The sequence below is a fragment of the Gasterosteus aculeatus genome, chromosome 1 (genome assembly GCF_964276395.1).
Source record: "Gasterosteus aculeatus chromosome 1, fGasAcu3.hap1.1, whole genome shotgun sequence".
NCBI lineage: Eukaryota > Metazoa > Chordata > Actinopteri > Perciformes > Gasterosteidae > Gasterosteus > Gasterosteus aculeatus.
In genome coordinates, this window is record NC_135688.1 from 18,321,727 (window position 1) to 18,347,239 (window position 25,513).

General features: G+C 40.4%; 2 protein-coding genes across 2 annotated transcripts; one reads left to right on the top strand and one right to left on the bottom strand.

The window, feature by feature from the left end:
* Positions 1-1,392: 1,392 nt before the first annotated feature.
* Positions 1,393-24,444, bottom strand: capn5a (calpain 5a). Its single transcript, XM_040184530.2, has 13 exons — positions 24,121-24,444; positions 19,617-19,776; positions 15,842-15,973; positions 8,125-8,333; positions 7,570-7,762; positions 7,294-7,487; positions 7,009-7,086; positions 6,042-6,237; positions 5,817-5,939; positions 5,039-5,235; positions 3,971-4,092; positions 3,038-3,174; positions 1,393-2,608 (listed from the first exon to the last, which is right to left on the bottom strand). The coding sequence occupies exons 2-13, from the start codon at positions 19,770-19,772 to the stop codon at positions 2,432-2,434; spliced, it is 1,914 nt and encodes a 637-aa protein (XP_040040464.1). The 5' UTR covers positions 19,773-19,776; positions 24,121-24,444; the 3' UTR covers positions 1,393-2,431.
* Positions 9,684-12,325, top strand: ompa (olfactory marker protein a). The gene is made up of 2 exons (XM_040184543.2): positions 9,684-9,977; positions 10,971-12,325. Exons 1-2 carry the CDS (start codon positions 9,909-9,911, stop codon positions 11,400-11,402), a joined length of 501 nt encoding a protein of 166 aa, XP_040040477.1. The 5' UTR covers positions 9,684-9,908; the 3' UTR covers positions 11,403-12,325.
* Positions 24,445-25,513: the final 1,069 nt, after the last annotated feature.

A 25,513-nucleotide genomic window follows, 5' to 3' on the forward strand; every position in this document is an offset into this window, starting at 1 on the left:
AAGGTGAAGCTTCCTCACACTGGCAAAGTCTAAATAACATAAAACACAGGGGGGGTGTCATTGGTCATCATAATTATTAATCATTTAAAATGTTAATTTGTTAGTATTTTCTTTAGGTAATCTTTATGCCTCTGACTAATTTTCATGGCTTCATCTTGTTCCTCTCAATTATGAATATTGAACTTTCACTAACAAAGTTATTGCCTTTCTGTATTTAAAGATAGCTAGTTAGACAATTTTAAACAACTTCCCTGAATTTTACTTGTATATTGTGAGTGTTATTATTCGGTCTAATCTGAAATATAAAGATAATAGTCGTGATTATTAATACATTATTACACATATAAACATACATACACACTTGGATTTCTGTGGATAAAACTGGAGTAGATTATATTGCCGCTATAATAGTTTGTGATTTTAATTTGGTAGACAGATCATTCATTTGTCCTCAGGTTTCCCTTCAAAACATTATTTCTAAAAAGATCAACTTATGTCCAGAGTTCAGTAACCCGGGATCAAAACGGTTTGAACATTGAAAATCTTTAGACGTCCCTTTGATTTGATTTCTCAATGAATCCTCTCGGCCTGAACAAACTCACCTCTGATGAGGCAGCAATGTTCTTAAAAAGGATCCATCAACCTGTTAAAAGTTAGTTAATTAAAAGCTAATATAATGCAACTTCACAATGAAACATCAACATTTGTTTTAGATTCATTTAAACCACAGACTACATTTTCAACACATATCGGATCTCATGTGGAAATCAAGATTTTGTCAAAAAGCTCTTTTCTTCCATCCAGAGAACCACGGAGTAACGATCTGGACACGTGTCGTCCTACATCATTGGACCACAAACTGGGTCTGCCCTTTTTATTCTATAGAGTTTGGGAATACAGTTAGTATAGTGACTTTGTACTCCGGTGTTTACATGACTATCACCATTTTCTATTTTCCATCCACATATCCTATTTTTGGTCTGTTTGCAGCTCTGAAGGTTGAAAGGAGGTCAGTTAAGAGACACATGAAAGCACTCTGAGGCGAACCACAGACATGGAAGTCACAGCAGGAGTGGGGGGACACAGGGGGACAAGAGGAGGACACAAAGGGGAGGCGTACAGGGATTTTATCATTCATAAATATATTAAGAGAAAAAAAAACTCTTCAATCCAACCGATGAGTAGATTGCAGAGAGCACAAAGAAAAACGCACTGACTCAATAATTAGAGCCCATTTGTTGAAATTTAACAATGAAGTGCAATAACACTCTTTTAACACTGAGGGCATGTCGATAAATGAAAACTTGAACAAATAATAAAATATTTGGTGACTAAATTATTCCATTTCACTCCCTGAAAAGAAAAACATCAATATGAAATCAGATTGTAAACTTCCAATGGCAGGTATGTCTTTAATTAGTATATTCAGACAATGTAAACTGCAACATGTAAACGGGCTAAAGTATTGTTGCTTTTATCCAGAGTGAAATACCATATATCAAGAAGAAAAGCTGATTTATCAATCTAATACACCAGGAGATTCCAGATTAAGGGAGAAACCCGTGAACAATGATACGGCAGACGTTCCAGAAGGCGAATGCCAGCTATTATCACAATGGCACATTTATATTGTAGAACCTCTCAACAAGGCAATACAGAGTGGTTTACAGGAGTCCATATAAAGAGAGTAAATTAAAATAAAAGGTGAAATAGACATCAAAGAGTAGAAGACACATGACACCAAGTAGTGGTTGATAGACCTTAGACATAGACTGTTCATATGCACACTAATAATATACTATTGTCCTGAACAAAAGTATGAATTTGACATCATGTAAACGACATATTCAGTTTGGGTATCCGGAATGGATTCTTTCCCATTAAGACATGTGCTGTGCAGATATTAATAGTGTTTTAGGAGCATTCTTTGGACATGTACAGCGCATTTTGAATATTTATCCCAATCTGTGTTTTTAAGGCAGTTTGCAACACACATGCGCTTTTCTATTTATGGCCAACCCTGAGTTGAAAACAAACTGACTGGCGATGGGGTGGAGAGGCACGCCCAAAAGACACATAAACCAAAGTGGTTCTGTTTTAGAGGATAACACACTTCTTAAAGGCCGGGATGGTAATCATGAGAAGCTAAAAAAACAATGTTTTGCAGACGTAAATGTATATTTAATATTCTAGGGTGATCAGATTCACCTAATTTACAAATCATTGTGTAAACAGACGCTGACGAGCACACGGTTAAAGCAAAATGAGAGAATCAGGTTTGATTTCCACATGTCTGCTGGATGTGTAATTGTAAAAGTAAACACACAAAATGTAAACCCTCTGTTCGTGCCAAATATTTAACCCTCTCGCGGAGGTAAACCAGCAACTTGGAAAACTAAAGCTGACGGAAGGTTTTTTTCCGTGGCCTATCTCAGATGCTGGTGAGCACCGGGCTGGTCACCATCGCCACAGTGAGCGTCCCCGGCAGGTCGTTGTCACGGCGATCGCCCTTGTCCCTCAGGTGGAGCGTCTGCTGGAATTCTCCCTGCTCGGTCGGCAGCGTCACCTGACCCAGGAAGGAGTCCATCAACGCGTTGTGGTTGTAGATCTGAAAGGAAGAGAGGAATCCAGACTGGATGTGACGACAAAATACTACTAACTAATTTAGTAGCAGTAGTTACACTAGGCACTTGTACTTGTACTTTACTTGAGTAGTTGTATTTATGCTACTTTTTATTTTATACTTTGCATTATTTTGACTTTTGAAAGGTCCATATTTGTCCCACAGCTCTAGTTACTTTGCCGATTAATCCGTCCATAACTACAATGCAACAATAAAATATGTATTGTTCTGAAATAAGCCATTGTGCATGAGTGGGTTACGTGATACTTAGATATGGCCTATTTTGATGTTTCCTCGTGTTTTACATAATGATTTGAATACGTGAATGTGTCTGTATTTCTACACAGACAATATTTTAACGAAAAAATGATAATGCTTTGTCAGCCTCTCTTTCACACAATCAAACACACAAACCTCAATTCTGATTGGCTGGTTGGCTTTCTTCCTGTAGAAGAGCCCCTTGGTGTCAAAGTTGGGGGCACGAGTGTTTTTATGGACCGGTGAGCGAACCTTCTCTCCTTCACAGCGGATTATCACGTAGGGGTCCGACACTGAAGACACAAACACAACATTTCAGTCAGTTTCATAAACTTGATCAATTATTGTGCCATTTAAGATGACAAAATGATATAAAGCTTCTGTGGTACAGAAGCAAAACACTTCTCCACCGTAACTTAGCATCTAAATTCTTCCAGGTAACAGGTAGCAGTTAGCAAAGACTATGAAAAGCACTGTAGAAGAAAGATGCAGAATGATTCAGGCACAGCTGGGTGGCACCAGTGGACTAGTGTCAAGTACGGTACTTAAGTACAATTTTGAGGGATTTGTACTTGTACTTATTATTTTTATTGTATGCTATTGTATTATGTACTCAATATACATTTAATAAGAATACTTTAGCCAATAGTAACTTACTAATAATTAAGCTATTAAATAAATAGTATTATTAAAAATTGAGCAAGCCAAATAAAAACTTTATCATTGTGATATACACATTCATGTATCATTAATCAATTATAATCCAATAAACAATGTCATAAGATGGGTAAATCTACAGCCAAGTTGGGAGACTTTTAACCAACCGCAGTTGGTTAAAAGTCACCCAAAATATGCAAATAATCATCACAAAGCTCAATGTGGGTTACAAACACAACACAATAATAATAACTAATAAAGTGCCTGAGAAACTCAATTATAAAATAATGTAATATAAATACAAACATTTATAATACATTTTGTATACTTAATATTCATTAAAAGAATACATTCAAATGATAAAAAAAGTAATTTTAAAATGTATTCTTTAATCTGTTAAATATCTAGATTCATGAAAAAACTAGAACTTACCTCCATTAGAGTCTTGTCCTGCGAGTCCATTCGCACTCAGTATGTGGACCTGAGTGACCAGAGAGGGATAGCCACACAATCCAGACCAGCAGGTCTGTGGAGGCTCGTGTAGGGTCAACTCCCTACAGGACAGACACACAGAGAGACAGGCAGACAGACACACACAGATATTGGAAAGAGACACCTGTATTAATTATTGTGTTCATTTCTCTTAGGACCCCATGTTTATGTGGTCGTTAGCTTTGCTTCAAGCTATGTCAGCTGTGAGCGTAGGTGTAAACTGCCCCTGTGGTTCAGTTTAAAAGAATTACTGTGTCTTAAAAAATGCCTTGTAATGCAGCCAGATGGGTTGTTGCTGAGGTGTAATGTAAGCCTGCTGGGGACCAGGGGACATATTCACACAACATGCTAAGAATACGAGGGAGAGGCAATCCAGAGGAGTCCTGAGTCCCTGAGACGTGCTCTCATGTTCGGTCAAAAGACAACACAATGAACTTTAAAAACTATACTATAAACTATACCCTGATTGCAGCCCGTTAAAAAGAATTCAGTCTGATCACCAACACATCACAAAATCCCAAAATACTGGAGATGACGATTGGCACAACCTTTTGCTGCTTAGACAAGAAGGCAGTTCTAATGATCTCAGATCTGTTGTTAAGTTCATTAGGTCCAAATTAAATGATCAGCAACTGCAATAAAAACATAAATGCAGGATATTTCATGGCTACTGATGTAGTATACTTTATAATAATCACAAATAAATCTGGTGATCTGTTTTTGTGAACATGTTGAAACATCTATTTACTTAACATTTTACTTAGTTACTTATTAAGCAAACATGAAACTATCTAAATATAATTGAATGTAATTTTGTTCCTGACACACCTCCGCCGTCAGGTTTCATTTTCCATTCCAAGATTTTTAATATCACTTTTCATTTTGAAATGACCATTTCACAATATCACTTTGTTTTGGTTTTGGTAAATATCCAACAATGCTGCTGGAGAACAAACAGTGAAACCAAAAAAACGCAAACAAAAGGGAACCCAGCCAATCCCTACTCACTGGCAGTCAGACAGCACGTCGGTGAAGACGCGGAGCAGGAAGTCTCCCTCCAGACCGGGGTCAAAGGTCGTGGGTATGATGACATACCGCCCCTCTTTCAGCTCGATGCGTTTGAACACAGACCGTGAGTTGATGTAGACGCTCCCGCCAACCTTCTGCTGGGTGACGTGCATTCGGTAGATCCTGTTCAACTCCACCTGAATGCAGAGAGCTTGCACATTTTAAAAATGCGATTGAGGATGTGATTGGCTACAGATAGGTCCTCGTTATTACATTACAAGTAATTTAGCTGACGCTTTTATCCAAAGCGACTTGATTACATTTTTAACCCATGGCTTTTTTACATTTTTGCCCAGGGAGCAATTAGGGGTTAGGTGTCTTGCCCAGGGACACTTCGACTTGTGACATGGGGCAGCCGGGACTCAAACCACCAACCTTGCAGTTCCCAGCGCACCCGGTCTACCCCCTGCGCCACGACGACCCTCTAGACCCATCGTTGATGAGGGGTCTCAAAAAAAAACCACACAAATGTGGAGCGATCCACAAACAAATCGACATTATAATTCATTCATATGTGCCTTAGAATGTATTTGTAAATCCTTCCGTGTGCATTTGTAAATCAAATATATTTGTGAATTGTTCTGTGTGCATTTGTGAGTCTTTCTGTTTGCATTTGTGAGTCTGTGTGCATTTGCAAATATGGACACTGATCTGACCCCATAGACTTTGAGATGACATCTGTAAATGTCCTGAACACACAGACACACGGTGAGCTGACCCTGTGTATGTCGAAACCAATAGCCAGGTTTTCTCCCCGTCCATCCCTCAGAGTTGCTCGGCGGTCTTTCTGCTGCAGACAGATCAGAACCTCGTCCTCTGGCTTCTTCACGTCAAACATGTACTGCAACACAGAAGAAAAATAAATACATGTCTCACGTTGGCAGTTCCGTCGCAAAGCCACGACAGATCTGAGAACTCATGACTCAGAGGCAGAGCGCCACACCTGCGGGTTCTGTAGGAAGGACTGCTTGTGGTTGCCGCAGCCCCCGGCCCGGTTGAGAAGCGGGTCGTCGTGGCGCCGCCAGGAGCCCCGCTTCACAGCCTCCTCCCAGGTCTTGTGGAAGCTCAGGTAGGATGTATTGATGAGGCGACACAGGATGAGGTCCGTGAAGTTAACGATGAAGTCATCGAACGTCATCCTGCAGGAGGGAAGAGGGAGGCGTCGCTGGGTATTCTGGTATTTACAGTGAGCACCATTTACTGAAGAAATAAGTGTGAACTCAATAGGACAGAAATGACCTAAGAAACCGTTTAGTGTTTCCCCTTGCGTCACGCGTTTTCCTCATAAGGTGAAAAATAATTTTAAGTAATTTATTTACTTGTTTTTAAGTCAAGTCAAGTCATTTTATTTTGTATAGCCCAAAATCGCAAATTACAAATTTGCCTCAGAGGGCCTTACAGTCTGTACACATACAACATCCTCTGCCCCGAAACCCTCCATCGGCACAGGAAAAACTCCCCAAAAAATGAAAAAAAACCTTACAAGGGGAAAAAAATTAATAATATAATGAAATGTTTGATGAATGAATCTGTGCTCATATGTTTTAAATTCCTAATGTTTAAACTTAATATGTCCAACTGAAGTCAAATATGCGGTCGTTTTTGTTTTTTTACGTCTCGTGTTCGGAGAACTAGTAGTTTGGCCGCTGCAGAATGACGTCAAAAACGTGTGTCTCCCGTCGTATCATAACTACTTTGCGTACTGAAAGTGGAGTTAGATTCCCTAAACCTTTTCCTAAATCCTCATGAATCCCAGACCATCTTTCATTGACCCTGTGACGTTTTCCGCAGAGGTCAAGTAATAGTGGTTGGGAATATTCTTTAGGAGGTCATTTTTTTGACAATTCAAATCCCAAAACTCCAGGCTGCTGTTGTCTGCCAACAGGGGGCAGCGTTGAATTAAAACTTACCAGAACTCTCCATCGTCCTGCACTGTGACACCAATCCTCTCCCTCTCACTGGTACTGACCTTCTTCCACTCTTCAGAGCTGCAAACATGCAGAAAACTACAATGACATCAATGTTTTTCCGAACTGGGCAGAATTCCAAACACGGTTTGTTGTACCGTTCCCATGGACTATACACATGTTTGAATTGTATGTTCTCCCGACAGATTTCAAACATGCAAGAATATTCACTCCCACTAGTTCTACATTCTGTTCAGAGAACCCGGTCTGTGGTTCTCTGCCCCTCACCTGTCACTCCAAGCCCCGTTCCATTCTCTTTCTCCCCAGGGGTTCCTCATGCGGATCATAGTTAGTTTGTCCGACCGGAAGTAGGCCAGCAGGCCGTGGCCCAGCCTCACCCTGCGGACATCCGTCACCGCGTAGGCATGGCCCTTCACCAGGCCGCACGACAGCCTGGCCTCCATGTCGGCCGCAGTGGTAGCCTGGAGGGACACGGTGCCGGTCCAGTGAGTCTGTAAGACCGTTCCTAAATCCCGCCCTTCAATCATTCGCCCCTTTCCTCACCCGGATGGAGCAGCTGATGAGGCCTCCTCGGTCGTGGACCTTCAGGACCCTCTCGAACAGCTCGCTGCGCTTCTCTTCGTTGTCTTTCAAGCCGCTCTCCATCAGGTCCATCGGCTCTGATACACCGCCGGTGAAATCCACGAGTGCGTCGGCCGTGTTGCCGCCGTCGAGCGCCTCGTAGCATCCGCACATCCTAGAAAAGACATTAGCACTTATACACACAGACTTTCTATTCTATTATCAAATCGGTTTTGAGCACCCGGAAATGCAGCTAATGTCAACGGTTTAATAAAATTATATGTTTCCATATTTATATAGAAACCATTGGATTTATTTAAAATCACACATTTGAGAAGATTGATAAAATGCAGCTTAAATTCATTCTGGATTCAAAGTTCAGTTTACATTAATGCAACAAATATGGCCCAAATGAAAAACATGCTTTGTCCATTCTCTCTTTTTTTGTTTACAACTGTCACTGTATTTATATATATTATTATATTTAAAATTGTATTATTATTCTTTTGAACTCTAATTCTTCTCTTTAGGTCTTACTTGGCGTAGGCCTTTTCTACCAGCGCGCTCCAGAACTCGTTGCTGTCGTTGGAGTGGCAGTACACCAGCTCTCCGTTGGCCGTGGGCAGCCGGTCGTCAATCACCACGTCCACCCACTGACCGAAACGCCAGAACCGGAAGTGGAAGATCCCGGCGTAGAACTCCGGTTTCTCCTCATTCCACTCTTGATCCTTCCAGTCAGGGATCACCTAGGGAAGAGAAACAAAAGGACCACACAATCATCAACTGCTCCAAGCTCAAGTTTTATTACAAAATGTAAGTGTGATGGACTTCAGTAGAGAGGCAAAGTGTGTTAATGAGGTCTTTGCTCACTATGTACGATAATAGTTGATGCACTGACGCCCTAATTCCCAGATTGTGGTTGTCAAGTTTTGCAGAAAGTTTGAAACTAAATTCCACTATTTTAATTCCAAGTATTAGACCTAAATTTGAGGCAGAAAACTCACATTCAAGTGTAGATGTCTTGTGTCATCTAGTGAGTGGTCATCATGCCAAAAAAAATGCAATGGAAATAAATAACAAATGCTCTTGTCCTCTTTATTGTAACGTTTTGTACTCAAAAGGAGGATTAAAGTGTATTATGACAAGTTAATAGAATAGTTTCATTTCTTTTTTTTAATTCAAATTTTGGAAAAAAACATTCATAAAACCAAATCATGTCAAAAGCAGTTGAACTTCAGCAATAATTTCTCCTTATTTAATATTTTACGGTTATATATTATTCTCCGTAAAAATGCAAATCCAAGGGCCATAAACTCAATCCCAATTATATTCCTTCATTCAGCGTTAGACAGAGAGGACCGTCTTCAAGAATATTACTTTAAATTCCCCTAAAATAATAAACACCTCTGACATCTATGCATAATCTACATATTCTAAGTTAAAAAAGGGAAAAATCAGCGTATCCACTCAGTTCCCCTTAATTAGCCCCGCGGATGTACACCATTTTTAACAAGGGAATACCGTCCTGAGCCAAGATCCCCAGTGACAACACACAAACACACCGTAACAATCCTGAGTGAACAGAGTGATATAAATAAATAAGTGCTCCATTGAGCTGCAACCAGTCGAGCTCCCAGAAGCCCTCAGGAAACTCCCAGAGTTACCTCTCGTACGTCACCAGTGCCTCCTGTTGCCTAGCACCCTCAGACATCACCTACCTCTGTAACGCCTTAAAAAAAACAAAAAAAACAAGCTAAGAGTATTTTTCATTTGATATTCAGGCATTTCAAACCAGATCCACATACAATAATTGAACTCATTAGACTAATAACGCTCAAAAATAATTACTCCATGATTGTTATGTGCTCGGATTAAATTGCGCATTATAAAAACACATCCAGAAATAGATTATACTTGGAGAACACAAATATCAGCATACGGAGGACTGAAAGCTTGGCAGCACTGAACATTGTAATTGTAGTTAGTATTAGTATACTACGGATGAATTCCTGATGGAGGCTGTTCTGGCATTGATCCCTCCAGCAATGCTCTCCTTTACCGTCTGTCATGTGACTAATCAATGCGTCCTCACCAGTGTACCCTGTTGGCAGCAGGGGGAGGGAAACAAAAGTGAGGAAACTGCCACCGTGATGGAAATAGTTGAGAAGGGGAGGGGGGAGACGGCGCGCGAAGAGCCTACGAGGAAAAGAGAGCAAGAGTGAAATGCGAAACTCTTCCCAGAGGCTGTGATCACAGCATCCGTACAGACAGCCGGACTCGCTCGCTCCTTCAACCCCAGGATTAGAACCTCCAGGTCGGACATGGACGGCGCCACAGCCCCCTCCAACACGCTGGTGCTGGTGTTTAAAGAAGATCACGCACTGACAGAGGTTTGCTTCTCTTACTGCATGTGTGCAATGTTCGTTTTCGACTTGAAAGAAAAATATAATTGCATATATTATTCAAACTAATGTGATCACCAAAGAATGTAAACAAGGCAGTTCTGACAGCTAAACGAGATGGTAAAATGGAAGATTTTCAGTCACTTTTTGGTAGATGCTCTTTTTCCATTTAAACTTTTCTCCCTGCTTTGTTGTCCTCATAACATCGGTTCTGGAATCTGCCCTGTTTTCTATATGTCGCCTGGTGCTTTGAATGTCAGCGATCAATAGCTCATCAGCAGAGCAGCACAGTGCCTCGGTAACTATTCCAAGCGAGTGCCTGCTGCCACTGCGGAGGTCACTGCGGCTCCAATGTTATTGTTCGGTTTAGAAAAGCAGTTTTATAGCAACAACGACCAGTCAGCTAATCAAAAGGAAACTCGGCAGAAATTTTTTTGACACTTGATTAATTTTTAATTTTCATTCATTCATTTTCAAGACCAAAAGCCAGAAACAAAACCGCTTTGGCTCACTTGAATGTGAGGATTTTTCTGATATACTGTCACACGTTCTAATTTTAGCTCTGATTAAAACAATTCATTCCTTTGTTTAGCAAACATAGGATGACATGTCCATCTTCTTATAGTCCTGAACAGCAAAAAGCTATAATGGCGAAACAGACTTTGTGGCTATCATTGAGTATTTGATTGAAATAAAAGTTATATCATAATAAGTGTGTGCGGAGTGCAGATGCAGATTCAGGAGGAGACTGACGACATCGAGAATCAAATTACCTTCTTGTTTTAGTAAATGATGTTCACAATCACACAAACCAGACTTTGGGGTCGAGTACACTATAATCCGTGTCGCGCCACCGATGTGAACCAGATTGACATCGTGTCCTTGAACTGAACATCTGTGAGATCCCATGTGACACCTCTCTCTTCCTCTCCACCCTATTTTATCCGTCTCTCCCTGCGTGGGCCTCCACTTCCTCTGCAGATGATGCGTCTGCGCGTGTCCTCCCTGCAGCGCTTAGGGCAGAAGCGGCAGGAGGGCGAGCGCCTGCTCCTCCCCCACGAGGCCATTTACCGGCTGGACTTTCCCAACCAGGAGCTGAGCTTCTCCCGCTGGTACTTCTCCCTCGCTGCCCACGGCCGCGTTACCATCACTGGCATCTCCCAGCACTGGACCCCCGACCTCACCCACCTGATGACCCGTCAGCTCCTGGAGCCCATCGGCACGTTTTGGCGCAGCGCCGAGGACCCGGAGGATTCTCCGCTCAAGTGGCTGGAGGCAGACATGCAGGAGTTCGGGGAAAGGATCGCCGAGCTGGCCAAGGTCCGGAAGGTCATGTACTTCCTGCTCGCTTTCAAGGATGGCGCCGAGGCCGCCAACCTCAGCTGCTCGGTGGAGTTCACTCTCGACGAATGACCCCTCACTGTTTGTCAGTAGAATCTTTTTAGTGCAATATTTTTGTTTAATCTTTTACCTTTAGAAAAGAACAATTGAAGCTGAAATTAAAAAAAAAAACTTTGGATCTCCTTAAATCAAAGAAACATTTTCTCTAAAAGTCCTTTGCCCATCTCTTAAAGTGAAATGTTATAGTAAAACGATGCTTTGTGAACAATTTGTTTAATAAGGTTACATTCCATTCTAAAATGTTTGCACAAAGAGCAAATGTTTAACAGCATCTCAATAGCCTAAAGTTTAGAGAAGCAGTTAAGAAGCGCTAAAGAAAGTATTCCTCACAAAACCAATCACAAATATATAGGAAAAACAAAACAAATGCGAGATACCTATTTGCCTTTATTTCATTTAAATGGAACTAATCCTGTTTGCTTATTGGTGTTACTTATTTATTTTAACTTACTTAAAAGATAAATGTACAATAAACCTCATCAATTAATAACAAATAAAGATCTTATTTTTGTCATTCACACAGAAATGTGAGTGAGTTCATAAATTATCGGATTAGGTTTAAACTTCATATTCACCGTTAAATGCCAAAAGTTACGGCCAATACCATTTCCTCTTCATGGAAATACGTTTTTATCCTAAACTAGTAAACCTCATTGTTGCGCTAACATTAGCTGGACACAAGATGAGACTAATATGACATTAGAAGAGTTTTTGAGGGGACGGCCTCACCCAAACAGGCGGAAAGGGATTCGTGATTCATTTGGCTCCAAACTAAACTTCCTTTTGTAAATAAAACACTCATTCGCTGATCAGCGCGATATTGTGAAAATTGTGTAGTTGTCCGCTATCTTTGTTCCATCTAACGAAGCAGCAGCAAATGGAATACAACATTCACACAAATCAATGGAGCCACATCCATTAAAGATCGACTGAAAGCTGTCTGTGCCTCTCTTTGGTGCCGGTTGTTCATGTTGTTGCTGGAAAGCGGAAGGAGGGAGGGCGGTATGGGAGGTGGGGAGGAGACTAGGAAACAAGGAGTGGTTTATAAACAATGTGATAAGAGCCTTTATTCCAATGGAAAGAATGTATTTTTCAGGTATCATTGAAATGAAATATAGCCATATACATATAGGGATGACCAACCTCTTATCTCTTGCTTTTAAGTAAACATAGTTACTCTGGAAGTTTTCACGAGCATGAGAAGATTTTGAATATAGGGAAAGGAGAAGAGGGAAAATAAGAAGTTGACATAGCGGAAGAGATTCAGTTTGAACTGCTGTGTTGAGGTTCTCATTCACATTCCTCTGTTTGGGATTTACAGTAACATCAGTGAAAACAAATAATGAGAATAGATATACCAGGTGAGATGAAATGACTACAGTATATAAGACAAAACAGTGTGACGCATCAATCGAACAGGGTTTGTTTTTGTGGTGTGGCTGTCAGGGCGAGCTTGGACAGAGATGACACACTCTCGCTGCCTTTAGAAGCCCAGCCCCTAGCAAATGTTGACAGTAGGGCTGAGCAGTATACTAGTTCGACCGGTACACTGGTTTGAAATTTCCTTTCAGTATAACATTTTTCACATACCGTCATAGCCGTAACAACTGATAGGGGAGGAAGGGGGCTCCGTGCCGTTTTGAGGTTTTGAAAAAACCAACGTAAGTTCGATCAGAAGCCGATTTATTGCAAAGTTTGTTGAGCCGTTGTCATTGTGGCAACACTAGCAGCCACAGCAGCTAACACGCCAACAAGCTAACTCGCCGGCCAGTTGTGAGCGAGTTGGTGAATAGCTGCTCAGGTGGCCAGCAGTCCTTTTTGTTGTAATTGAACAAATGAGTTTACTCGGAAAAAAATATTGTGACACACCGCGATACTGACAGAATCATTCAAATTACAGAGATATTCATTTTTGCCCATACCGCCCAGCCCTATTCGACAAGAGCCTTTCTGCGTACCGGCTAGAGTGAGTGACCCCGAATGTCTGTCTCTCTGACAGAAATGAAGCCGTGAACATGTTTACACCCACAGCACCCGGCCACAAGTTAAAAGAGCTCACAGTTTGATTCCAGTCAAACTTTCTCCCGCCCTGGAGCAAGATGCCGGCAAAACCGCATCAATGCGGACATGAGGGAAAAGATTATATATATATATATATATATATATATATATATATTTATATTATGATTTTGAAAGCCTGAAATAAGCATGAAAGTGCAACATGATCTCCAAAACCTGTTCGTAAAAATGTATACGAAAATCTTGAACATACAAATTCGTAACAATACATATGAACTGGCGGTGGTTAACCACGCCCCTTGAGTGAACAACGTCTCTCCGCCATGTTGGATTTTTTGAGGGGGTTAGGGTTAGTATTCTATTCTTACAAGTTAACATTGATTTCTCGTTAAAAATGCAATCATAACACGTTTATTTTACATCGTTAGACTTCACAAAGTGTGTTTACGGGGTGCAGGTCCCCATTCACTTTGAATAGGGTGACGTCATCAGTTGCAGTCCGTATTTATTTCGTATGTATCACTACGAAGATTTTCGCATACATTTTTACGAACAGGTTTTGGAGATCAGGCTGGAAAGTGAGCATTGAAACTGAATTACATAATAAATAAACTATTTTAGCGTGTTATAAAACAATTATCAAAATAAAGAGCACAATGCATTATTTAATCCAACATCGCTATATAAGTCATAACAACAGGTATTACTTATTAGAAACAGTAAGGAAATAGAAAATTCTTTTCATCTCAATAGGAACACACGCCATGCTCTAAATGTGAATCGACACATCTTCTAAAGCTAAACGCCTTTAACCACCTGACAGACAGGTTGCGACTTCCGGGTGTGTTTGCGTTGGAAAAGTCGTCATAATGTGCAGTGATCCTTAATCACACCGGAGGCTGGCAGTGTTTGGAAGCAGGCGCCAAGACAACCGGCTCCACAGAGGGAGCGACGCCTCGAGCAGCCGTTAAGTTTCCCTTCAGCAGGTGGAAAACGGAGCGCTGCAGAGGACCTCGGAGACCAGGCAGGAGGAGAGAAGTAACCAGGAGTGGTGGAAAGACACACACACACCATAATACAATCTCACCAAGTCTGTTATCAATTTGTCTGAAAAGGCCAAACAAACGTGTTCTGCTCATGTGCATTTGAACAAAGTGCGAAACCGCCTATAGATCCCATCCAAAGGTTTGTCAAATTAGAAGCGTTCTGTGGGGCCTTTATTTAATCTCAAATTAAACCCTGGAGGATGAGCAGTCCTTAAAGTGCATTACATGCACAGGTCTGAGTTTTCCACAGGCTTCAGAGCCAAACTAGCCACTGTATATTGCCTTGTCACGTGATCAGGCATCAACATGCATATCACATGGCCAGTGTTGGGAGTAACGCGTTACAAAGTAATGCATTACTGTAATTCCACTACTTTTAGCGGTAACGAGCATGTAACGAAGTATTTTTTAAATAAATTAACGCAGTTACAATTACTGAAATTGAAATGAGTTTGTTACTCGCGTTACTCTTTTTTGTGGCGCGAAGCGGAGGGCCGGCAAATAGTAAGTAAATAGCTGCCTGTCAGCACAAAATAGTTGTGGCCACCAAACATTGTGTGTCACAGAATAGTTGCCGTACGTGCACGTAAACAGCATCGCGTCGCTCATGACGAAAGACCGCAGGCCTTTGCTGCTGCAGGCGCCGCTCCACGCAAACAACCAAGGCTCCACTTTACACGGACTGCAGCGCACCCGATAAACCGGGCAGAGCTGAACAGATTGATTGCTCGCTATGTTGAAGATGAGATGCATCCTGTCAACTGTCGAGTCAGTTGCCTTCTGTTGTGGCTTTATGAAACATGTATAATCACTGTTATAGTCATATGCTATACGTGGGTTATCTAAATCGATACAAATGCACGGAGACGAGGATGCAGTACAAGTTAGGTCATTTACTGGCCCTCAAATCATGCACCTGTCAGGCATGAACAAACAATCACAGAACTCCGTCGTAGTGACAGTCAAACACAATCGAGCACAGAGTGCTCGATCAAATATACCACACCTTCGGGCATGAAACAGTTATTTTTTATTTATATATTTTAAATAGTATTAAAAAGGACTTTTGTACTATTGCTTGATTTGAAGGCCTGTTGCCCTGTTGATTACAATAAATAGGTTTGACTGTTCAGTACTATTTATATTCATTACACAGACATAAAATTAACTTAAAAGTTACTTTCCAGAGTAACTAATTACTTTTGATACAGCTTCAACTTTAATATTTTACCAATTCTGACCATGGTTACCATAGCAACGATCAACCATGGAGTAGCAGGATAGCACCTGTCGGGCAAATGTGCCAAAACATTTATCAATGGAAAAATCCCAAAATGGAAGAGCAAATAATAAAACATGGCTACCGTCTCTCAGTCTTTGACTCACCTTCTGCCATAGTGCCTCCCTGGAGGCCAGACTGGAGCAGGCGGCTACGAACCAGCAATTTCCCAGCTGGCCTTGGTGCAGGTCATGGGCACTGATGCCGTCTACAAAGAGATGGGGGTTGCTGCATAACTCCTAGAAGAACAAACATGAATGCAATCAGAGTCACCCCTATATTTTTCTTTTAAATTGATAATGTTCGTTTTTCCTTCTCTTCTGAAAATCCACACAGGGGCGTTTTGAAATAACAGCAGAGAATCAAACCAATAACTTAATAAATAATGATAATATATTTATATATATACACACACACACACATAGAATAATTGTAATTATGCTAGGGTGGCAATAAAAAAAACTAACTAATTAATCTCTCATTTTGAAATTCATGAGTCGCAATAAATGCCGATTAATTGTGACTATTGGCGATTAATGAATGTTGTTAATGAATGTTTGTTTTAGTTTTACAAGTAAGGAGTAATCACTTTAGAAAGCATGTATTTAGACACTGTGCGTTAAATGTTAATGTTATTTTAAACACAAAACTACACACGTTAGATCATATTGGAGGCTGAATTCCACCGAATGGAACATGTTGAACTAGCGACTCTTCCTTCTGTCCTTGTGCACTTTGCTCTCAACTCTCCATCATTTAACGTCTGTGTTTGAAGTGCAACAATCTCCCCACATTTAGCCAGGACGTTTTCCAAACCCCTGTCTTTCAGGGACACAGTGGTGGTCCTCTGCAGACTGTGTGCCGCGCAGGGTAACGTTAGGTGATGAGATGAAAGTAGTCTACCAGCTAGCTTAGCCTAGCGGTGCGTTAAGTTGTCCGTTGGCGTGGAGGAATTCCTACACACAGTTCTCCACTGTATGTCACGCCTCTGTTTGTTTTACTTCCAATGCAAAAATGATTTTGTCGCATTAATCTCAGCCCCAATAGTCGCATAGATTAACTTGTTTATGGTGACAGCCCTAAATTATACATTTTTTTTTTTTTAAACCAATCACAACCATCTTGGCCGGGCTTAAGCCCAGAGTGCAGCGGTACTAATTACAGAGTTGTACCAACGTGCACATCTGCAGAGTCAGACTTTTGGTCAACCTGCAGCTACTGCACAGAAAAGAACAGACACTGAGATGTGTGTGATGACATGCTGGGATGAATGTAAAGCTGTGCATTAGCATGAGCACTCAGCCAGCCATGACGGTAAAGAGAGGGTAAAAAAACACACCCTGTAGTTAAATAGAAATAGCTTCAGAACGTTCAAAGAAACACAAACCACAATGCGTGTGGGAGTCAGGCTACCAGGACACATGGAGGAGCCAGGATAAAGCACAGAGAGGGCTAACCGAGGCCCGAGAGAACACGTTACATCTTAACAAGAAAGATTTTACTTGTTTATTAATAAGGCTTTAGAGCCGCGGATTTGGTTTATCTATGGACAGAGCCAGGCTGGCGGTTTTCCAAAGCTTCTTGTTATGCTAAGCTAACAGGGGTGCTACTAAAATTTAAAAACAAGAACATTGATTGTAATATTAAAAAACAGACATTAAAACAATAGACAAACAGTAGCCATGCCTAGATATTCTTCTGACGAAGGCTAATTTTGATGCCGCAACAATGACAAACGATAGGCCAATATCAAACCTGCGTTGAGCTTCCATCACTGATGTTAAAAAACACAAACCAAGCGAGAAATGTACCGGTGGGTGTAATTATGGATTCAGACCTCAACCTGAACAGCCATATCAAGACGGTTACAAAATCAGTCTTCTATCACCTAAGAATACATCAAGCATTAGAGGACTTATGTCTCAACCAGATTTGGAAAATGATTTATCTTCAGGAGACTCGACTACTGTTACGGTGTGTTTAGATGTCTCTGTAAAAAATCTGAACGCTACAGCTAATCCAGAACGCAGCTCGAGTCCTCACTAGGACCAGGAAAGTGGATCACATGATGCCAGTTCTCGGGTCTTTACACTAGCTTCCTGTCAAAAAAAGAATTGACTAAAAAATCCTGCTGTTGGTTTATAAAGCACTGAATGATTTAGGGCCAAAGTACATTTGTGATCTGCCAATACCTTATGAACCGCCACGAACCCTCAGGTCGCCTGGGACTGGTCTACTTTCTGCTCAAAACTAAGTCTCAAAAAGAGTCAAAACTAAACATCAGGGTTCAATTTTTCTGCTCCACATATCTGGAACAAAGTCCCAGAAAGATGAAGGTCTGTGGAGATCCTCAGCTCCTTTGAATCCAGATTAAAGACTTCTCTGTCTGCTGCTGCCTTTAATTTACCATTTCCGCATTTTGGAATTCTTAAAGAAACTCTTGAACTACTCCCAATTTTTTTTTTTACGTCTTTAACTTTTTGATGAGGTTTTTCTTTATGTTTCAATCAGTGTTCTTAACTGTTTGTAAATCTCCTTTTCCTATAGTTTGTGTTTTCAATGCTGTTATGTGAAGCACTTTGAATTGCCTTGTTGTTGAAATGTGCTATACAAATAAAAATGCCTTCAAATATTTCCCCTCCCTCCACTCCCTGGACAAATCCATAATATTGATTCATGGGAGTGCTTTATTAAGTTTACGGTTTAATTATTTACCAGCTCGGATCTACAATGGTTGACAGTCAAAAATATACAATTTAAAATAAGCAGGTCAGGCTTTAGCTGCTTATTTTCATACTGGAGGACCATTTCTTAATTGTTTATGCTCATACGTGTGTGTGAGTACTACAAACAGTTGGGTAGTTTAAAAAGCAGCAGATAGAAGCTTGAAAACCATTAAGCCATATCTCCATTAAAAGTCTCCCATTTTCACATGGTGTAAATTACCAACTGCAGGTACACATCATTGTCCTTGTCTCATGTGGACGACCCCACCCACCTACTGGCACCTCTGGTCACCCCCGTCGTCTCTCACCGGCTCCACTAAGAATCCGCTGATCGGCTCACAGCATTGGTTGTGAGAGATTCTTCTACTTTAGCGCATGTCAGTGTTTGTCCATTAACAGTGAGTCAGGGCCATTCTAGGTTTTAAAAATAAAAGAAAATTATGGATAATATTTTACAATGTAATTCCTCAGTTATTTTTAATATACTAAAAATATTAGTATATTAAAATTAATTATTAAATGTAAATACAATTTGCTCTCCAGTTTCAAGTTTTCAAAACAGCATGATGTTGATTTTGTAGAATATAGTCCGATTCAGTCAAATAGACCATAAAACAGAGTACGTATTAGGGGGGTTTGTAAGGCAGTATTATCCGGTCTGGGAGTTGTCTGTGTTTTTGTCTTAGAACATTCAACAAACAAACCGTTCAGTTTGCTTTCAGCTCAGGAAAGTTAATTGTAACATGTTGGTTATTCAAAAATCTCATTCTCAGCGTTTTACTGTACTCAGCTCCAGAGGCCTCTGTTACTTCTGGTTGCAGAAATCCAAGATGCCGACGATCAAAATGCAGAAACTTTAGAACGGCGGCCCAAAAACTAATGGGTGACGCCCGATGACTGCCTCCACTTCTTATTCACAGCATTTGTAAATATCATTTACTAAATATGTATAGATGTTGTAAGGGAGGAATATTTTCTCATAAATATGTCACTTGTCCTTAAATCTAATCTCGGAGTATTTTTCTCAGAAATCATTTTTCTTTTGGTATTACCCCAATGCCTGGTCTCCATAACTACTAGATTATGTACACATGATGCCTCTGATCCACCTGCGTAAACCACATGCCATTTAACAACCCATTTCTTTTGTTCTCACCTTCGGCCTTTTCCAGGTGATTCTGCCGATGCTGTTGTTCTGGTAGAACAGAGACTGGTCGGATGTGGGGAACAGGGGGTCTTCAAACAGACGTCCATTCTGCCGGCACTGCCTCCTCAGGGTAGAGAAAGACTGGCCCTCGTATGGAACCGCCATCCCCCTGCACGGACACACAGTGAAGGGTCAATCAGGACCCCCTCCCCAAGTTCAGAAAACACCTTTTGTAATAAATAAATCATTAAAAAAAGTCCACGACTGGATGCTCACATAACAAATACAATGCACTACATGCAAACTAGAAGAAAAGGAAAGGCTGAGACTAAACAGTGTTGGTTATTTTGGAAAAACACCTCCAAATACATCACAATCACATTTGTCCGATAATCTGACACACATTACATAAACAGCCCCACCGGTCATGTGACAGGATGACCAAGGTCGCCCAGTCATGCATCACCAGAAGAGCCAACTCGTGATCGAAGTTTAGGGCTGCAACTTCAAGGACTTGATCTCCTGAGGAAAGTCATTAATGGCTACTTCCCGTCTTTCAAATAAAGTGGGACAATGAGAGAAAGAGGATGTGGTGTGTTTGTGAAAAGACCCTGTTTACCTAAAACGGCAGTTTTGTGGTAGTTAAGTGTATGAACTTAATGCAATGCTCATCAAATATTCAACTGCCTTTTCTGGCCATGAACCCGAGGAGCACTGCTCAGCAACACACACGGTAAGTAACATCAGAACTATGCTTGTGTGTTTTGGGGAATTGTACACTGAGCAATGCATCAAATCCCTTTACTGTTGTTTGAGTTTAGCTCCATATTTCACCTCAACACAAGACACGAACTTCTTTACTCAAACAACATCACAGTCCAACACGTCAGACAGGTGTCTCTGTAAACATCCGAAAATGATAAATCCTCCTGAGTTGGACCTCCTACGTTAATGGCAACAAATATGCGTTACCACGCCCGGTATGAAGATGAATAAACTTTTTGGATCAGCTGGAAAATACATAATCATAAAGCTGAAAACAGGCTTTTTATTCATTTAAGAAATACGTGGCTCTCACAGGTCAGAGACGCTACAAACATGTGATGATCTTATAGAATATGGTGCATTAATACCAGCCAATAGGATATTAAAAAAAGTTAAAAACATCTATGCCAAATATCAATATTACTTCAGGAACAGCATTTATAATAGTGGCTTGAACTTCTCCTTTTCATACTTACGGTACATTTTTCTCATGATACTTGCATACTTTCACTTCTGCAATGTGTGAAATGGAAGTACTTGCATTGCTACTTTTACTCAATCAAAAGTTCTGAAAAAAATTTTTCCCAATGATGTTGGTTACCATGGAGACCGTTCATGGCACCCATCAGGCCATTCAGTAATTATATCAGTGTCAATTAAGGGCCATAAACACAAGGAGGATACTGAACAGAGCGGACAAAACAACACATTGTACTATCTGCTCGCTGGGCAGTTTAGACCGTTGATCCTTAATGAATCTGAAAATGTTCAAAAGATATACCCAGAAAGTAGAAAAAGCTCCTTATTAATCAAGAAAAGAAAAGGGTCCTGGTAGGAGGAAAAAGGTGACCAGACAATTCTCTCAAATCCTAAACTAGAGCGGCAGAGATGAGAATACCAGAAGAAACTGAGTTTCAATGAGTGTCTGAGGAAGTGCATTTAATCACAATTTAAATGATTTGTTTTGTCAAACGGAGGTCTGGCTTACAGGTCGCCTCTTTTCTTGCGTTTGCAGTTATTGTGTATTTTCCTGACAAAATGTTCTGTGGTGACTCGCCTTTGGGGTTCCAGATAAGAGATCATGAAGAGTGTCTGACTGTTACCAGTCAGTTGTGACTTCAAGACTCCCCATTACCCGAGACAACGAGCTGTGTAGTGTGAACACACAGTGATCTGAGGACTTTGAAAGTCGCAAAGTGGGAACATGGCTCCAAAGAAAGGCGCACCTAAGAAAGGTTATCAGTTTAAGCGTATGCGGACACCTTTTCCCACGGGGAAATCTATGCGCTCTTAAGTCACCGGAATCCTTTGGCAGTAAATTCTACGTCTCAGAACCAGAGTTGCGCTCCATCGCTGCCACGATCGGTTAGTCCGAAGAAAAGCTTTAAAACACAAAACTTTAGTCTCGTTTGTATTTCTAAGTAACATGACATGGGTGTTTCACCCTCGGCAGGCCACGTTTACTGCAGCAAGTGGAGGAGGTATTGAGTTGGTTGCAATCTTCAACATCGATGCCACTAAAATATGCACACATTCCCGTTAAATCATTTACGAAGAAAAACAGTTTTACTTTTATTGTATGTTGTTACCGATAGACCTATCTGCTTGGTCTGTCTAAACATTGTGAAAAGGTCTCTCTCAATTATATGACACGGTTTTAGGTTCTTCCATTTTAGCATTTCTGTTATGCAGTATTGCTGTTAGTTATAAAGCATGTATGCCAATATCTAATCTATCTGCAGGCTAATGAATATCCATATACAACATATTGGCTTGACTGATTTATTACTCTGATTTGAGAATGTAACCTTGGGCTTAAGGGGCTTGTGACTTCTCAATAGATTATTATTTTATTGGGCGATAACGCCGTTTTCGGAAATATTCATTTTTAAAGCGCGTTGCTCACTGGATCTGAATACACATACAGACAAACCGTGGGTGACAGGAAGGGGGATTTGGATCAGTATTGTCTTGGGAGGGGGATCATCGTGCTGCTAAACCAACGAGAGCATTTGTAGGGTGGGCCTAAGACTGCTGCAGTTGGGGGACCACAAATATGGAGAAAGGCAACAAACAGTGGACATTTACCTTTTTCATTTCTCCCAGATGGCGGTTGATAGATGCCTCACTGAAAGTGTGTTTTTGACTTTTTTGGACTGAGATTCTTCAAAGTAAATCCAGTTCCAACATGGACTTCCCACTAACTAGTCCTAAGACTAAAAAGTCCCTGGAGAGTAAATCCCACCTGTGTCCTTAGTGCTGGACACACCTGCTACTGAGCACAACATTACTGATAAGATAGAAATATACGGTTTATGATGTTCCCTGATAAAATACACGTTATGCTGGTAACAGATTCATGAATGGTACCTTGTCTGTTTTATTGAAAGTTGTCTTTCTATAACAATTCCCTGGCATTGACAAATAGCGTTGTTTTATATTTGATTACATAACTGTTTAAGTTGTGATTTACAATAATATATTTAACATCTACTGTGTAAAGACAATACTGCTGTTAAAATACACCTCATTTGTTTTAATAACAACGTACAACTTAACTAAGTGTCTGCAAACCAAATGTTGTTGCACTTTTGTTCACACTTGTTTCAAATAAAAAACGCACAACACACTACTTTTGAAATAATCATTGAAAGTTGCGCACAACATTGCATTTTAACAGCAGAAAATCATGTGATTGAAATTGCCTGATTATATGTAAAAACTATCGCCACCACTGAAAACCCACGATGACTCAACTCTGGTTTGAGACCAGTTGAACTACAGTCAACAACACAGTTTACTCCTCCTTCGAACTGCCAGCAGCATTACTAGATTTACTTCCCAACACTAATGAATGAAAAATGCCCACACAGCTGACCTTTGATTCATTTTACGTGTTTAATGGTGGATACACAGGATCTTTAAGGATCCCCGGTGATGATCCCATCCCCAGACAGAGGTTTACCCATTGTGTAAAGACCAGAAGGCAGAGCAGCCTAACATGGGTGTGGTTTCACTGAGCACCAATGGGCTCGCCACCACAGATATTGTGTCACAACTGAACAACAATGCAGATGTAAAAACAGCTCATTTCATGATGTGTACACACTGTAGGCGAAACGATGTGTTCCTTCCATTTGGATCCCTTAGGATTAACTATGAGACGCATGAGAGCATAACGTTTCTTCCATTATGCAATGTTTTTCGGAGTAAGCCCCACCGGAAAACTGGGGGTTAAATTCTTCAAAGTAAAAGTACAATGTCTGTCACAGATTATGATAGATATTGGTACTTAGTATATTTGTAACGTTAACAGAGCATCACTACACGTTAGTATTTTTACAAGTAAAATATCGCTAGATTCACAACAAATATGCGTTTTATTTTTGAAGGTTGTTCCCGGAAGTACATTCGTTTTCGCAAATGTTGAATTCCTTTTTTTTTCTTCTTTTTTTTACTAATTGTTATCTTCTGTGTGGAAGGCGGACCGAAACTATAAACAATTTATACATGTTCACTGTAATTCTTCTCTGTTTATTGTTTGTATCCAACGCCGCCAACCAACATTTAACAAATCTTTTCAAAGTGAACGTTTTTAAAATTCAACTCAACAACGGCGGTTAAATTAAACTGTCTTCTAACGTGAAGTGAAGTATAAAACCGCCCGTTTGAAGTCAGTTGAGAGAGATGCTCGTGAAGGAGAGCCGTGCCACTGCTAAGTTAGATTCAATAGTTAATCCCACTTCACCTGGTAAATGTTTGGCTAAAAGTCCGCTCCCCGGGGTCTCTCCCTCTTCTCCCGGGAGGACTTCGGTGCCGCTCTTTACTCCCCCTCTCTCTCCGTCGTCAGGCCGCTGATGAGCGAAGCTTTCAGTTGGCTTACATCCGGTGAAGTGAAAGCACGCGCACTCACGCAGGAGGAGCCCCGTCGCGCACTCACTCTGGTGCCTTCAGGTGCAGCGAGGACAAACCGGGACGACTTAAAGCCTGTCGTTGATGCTGAAAATGTGCAAAAAGTGACCGTACGCATGAACCACTTGAAAATCATATGTTTGTTATTATTTGATTTACTGATCATTCAAGTTTGCTTCACATTATTGTTGCAGTTGGTAAAGGTAGAAATCATTTAAGTACCTTGAATACGGCTGGGTAGCTAAACCTTTATTAATAAGAGGTGCATCATAACTATTTGTTGACTTATGTGTTGTATTAATTATTTAAATCTAAAAAGTAACTAAAGCTTTCAAATAAATATGGAAAATGACAATATTGGACTCTTAAATGTAGAGAAATAGAAAATGAATGCATGAATAATTTGTTAGAATGTTGTGAATGAAATTCCCCAAACTAGTTTAAACATACTTGATTTGAAGTTTTCAGAAATGATAATGATTCTGTTTTTAGATGCAGATTGATCATATATTCGACCATTGCAGATTATGCAAAGTGGTAGAGGTCATTATAGAGTTTCTTTCAGTACTCGGTGCTTTAGAATAGTGGTTATAAACAACATCTGCTAAGCATTTAGAAAAGGATACCGCAGTCCAAATAACATCTGTTCAAAAGAAGCTTACAGTCTAGAGAAACAAACTTAACATATAGTAAATATGGCACAGGAGGTTTCTAAACAACCCCAGTCATATGAAAACCTTTAACATTGTATGATATTCAAAAGAGGATTCCATTATTAAGGGAAGCTGGAAAGTTCCCTTTCCGAACTTTATGTAACATAATGCTGACCTCTGGTGGTTGATTTTGAGAACTACAGAAATAACTTGTGATACTAAGGCTATTATTATGCGTCAGGAGTGTATAACATTTCAGGGTATAACGTCGTTCTAATACCGTACTATGCTTATTTTAAGTTGCTTGCTTATTTTAAATACATTTATTTAACGTTTTTTTTAAATGTCACTTCAAACTTCATTCATTTCATTTTTATTCTGCTCAGGTGAAAAAATGAAACTGGTTACAACAAATGTATGTGGCCATCTCAAAATAAGTATTCTTTGATTTTGGGATGGACTGTCCATTGAATAAAACATGGATAGAATATTTGACAAAAAGAAAACCTGAACAAGGATTTACTGGCTGCTTTTTGGGTGCTGTGGTAAAATATAATCATGCAGTCACGTCTGCTG

Excerpts from the sequence above, each read along its gene's own strand:
- ompa (XM_040184543.2), top strand. The coding sequence starts at position 9,909 with ATGGACGGCGCCACAGCCCCCTCCAACACGCTGGTGCTGGTGTTTAAA. Across the intron at positions 9,978-10,970 it reads AAGATCACGCACTGACAGAG|ATGATGCGTCTGCGCGTGTC; the intron begins GTTTGCTTCTCT and ends CTTCCTCTGCAG.
- capn5a (XM_040184530.2), bottom strand. The coding sequence starts at position 19,772 with ATGGCGGTTCCATACGAGGGCCAGTCTTTCTCTACCCTGAGGAGGCAG. Across the intron at positions 7,488-7,569 it reads TCATCAGCTGCTCCATCCGG|GCTACCACTGCGGCCGACAT; the intron begins GTGAGGAAAGGG and ends GTGTCCCTCCAG. Across the intron at positions 7,087-7,293 it reads AACGGGGCTTGGAGTGACAG|CTCTGAAGAGTGGAAGAAGG; the intron begins GTGAGGGGCAGA and ends GCATGTTTGCAG.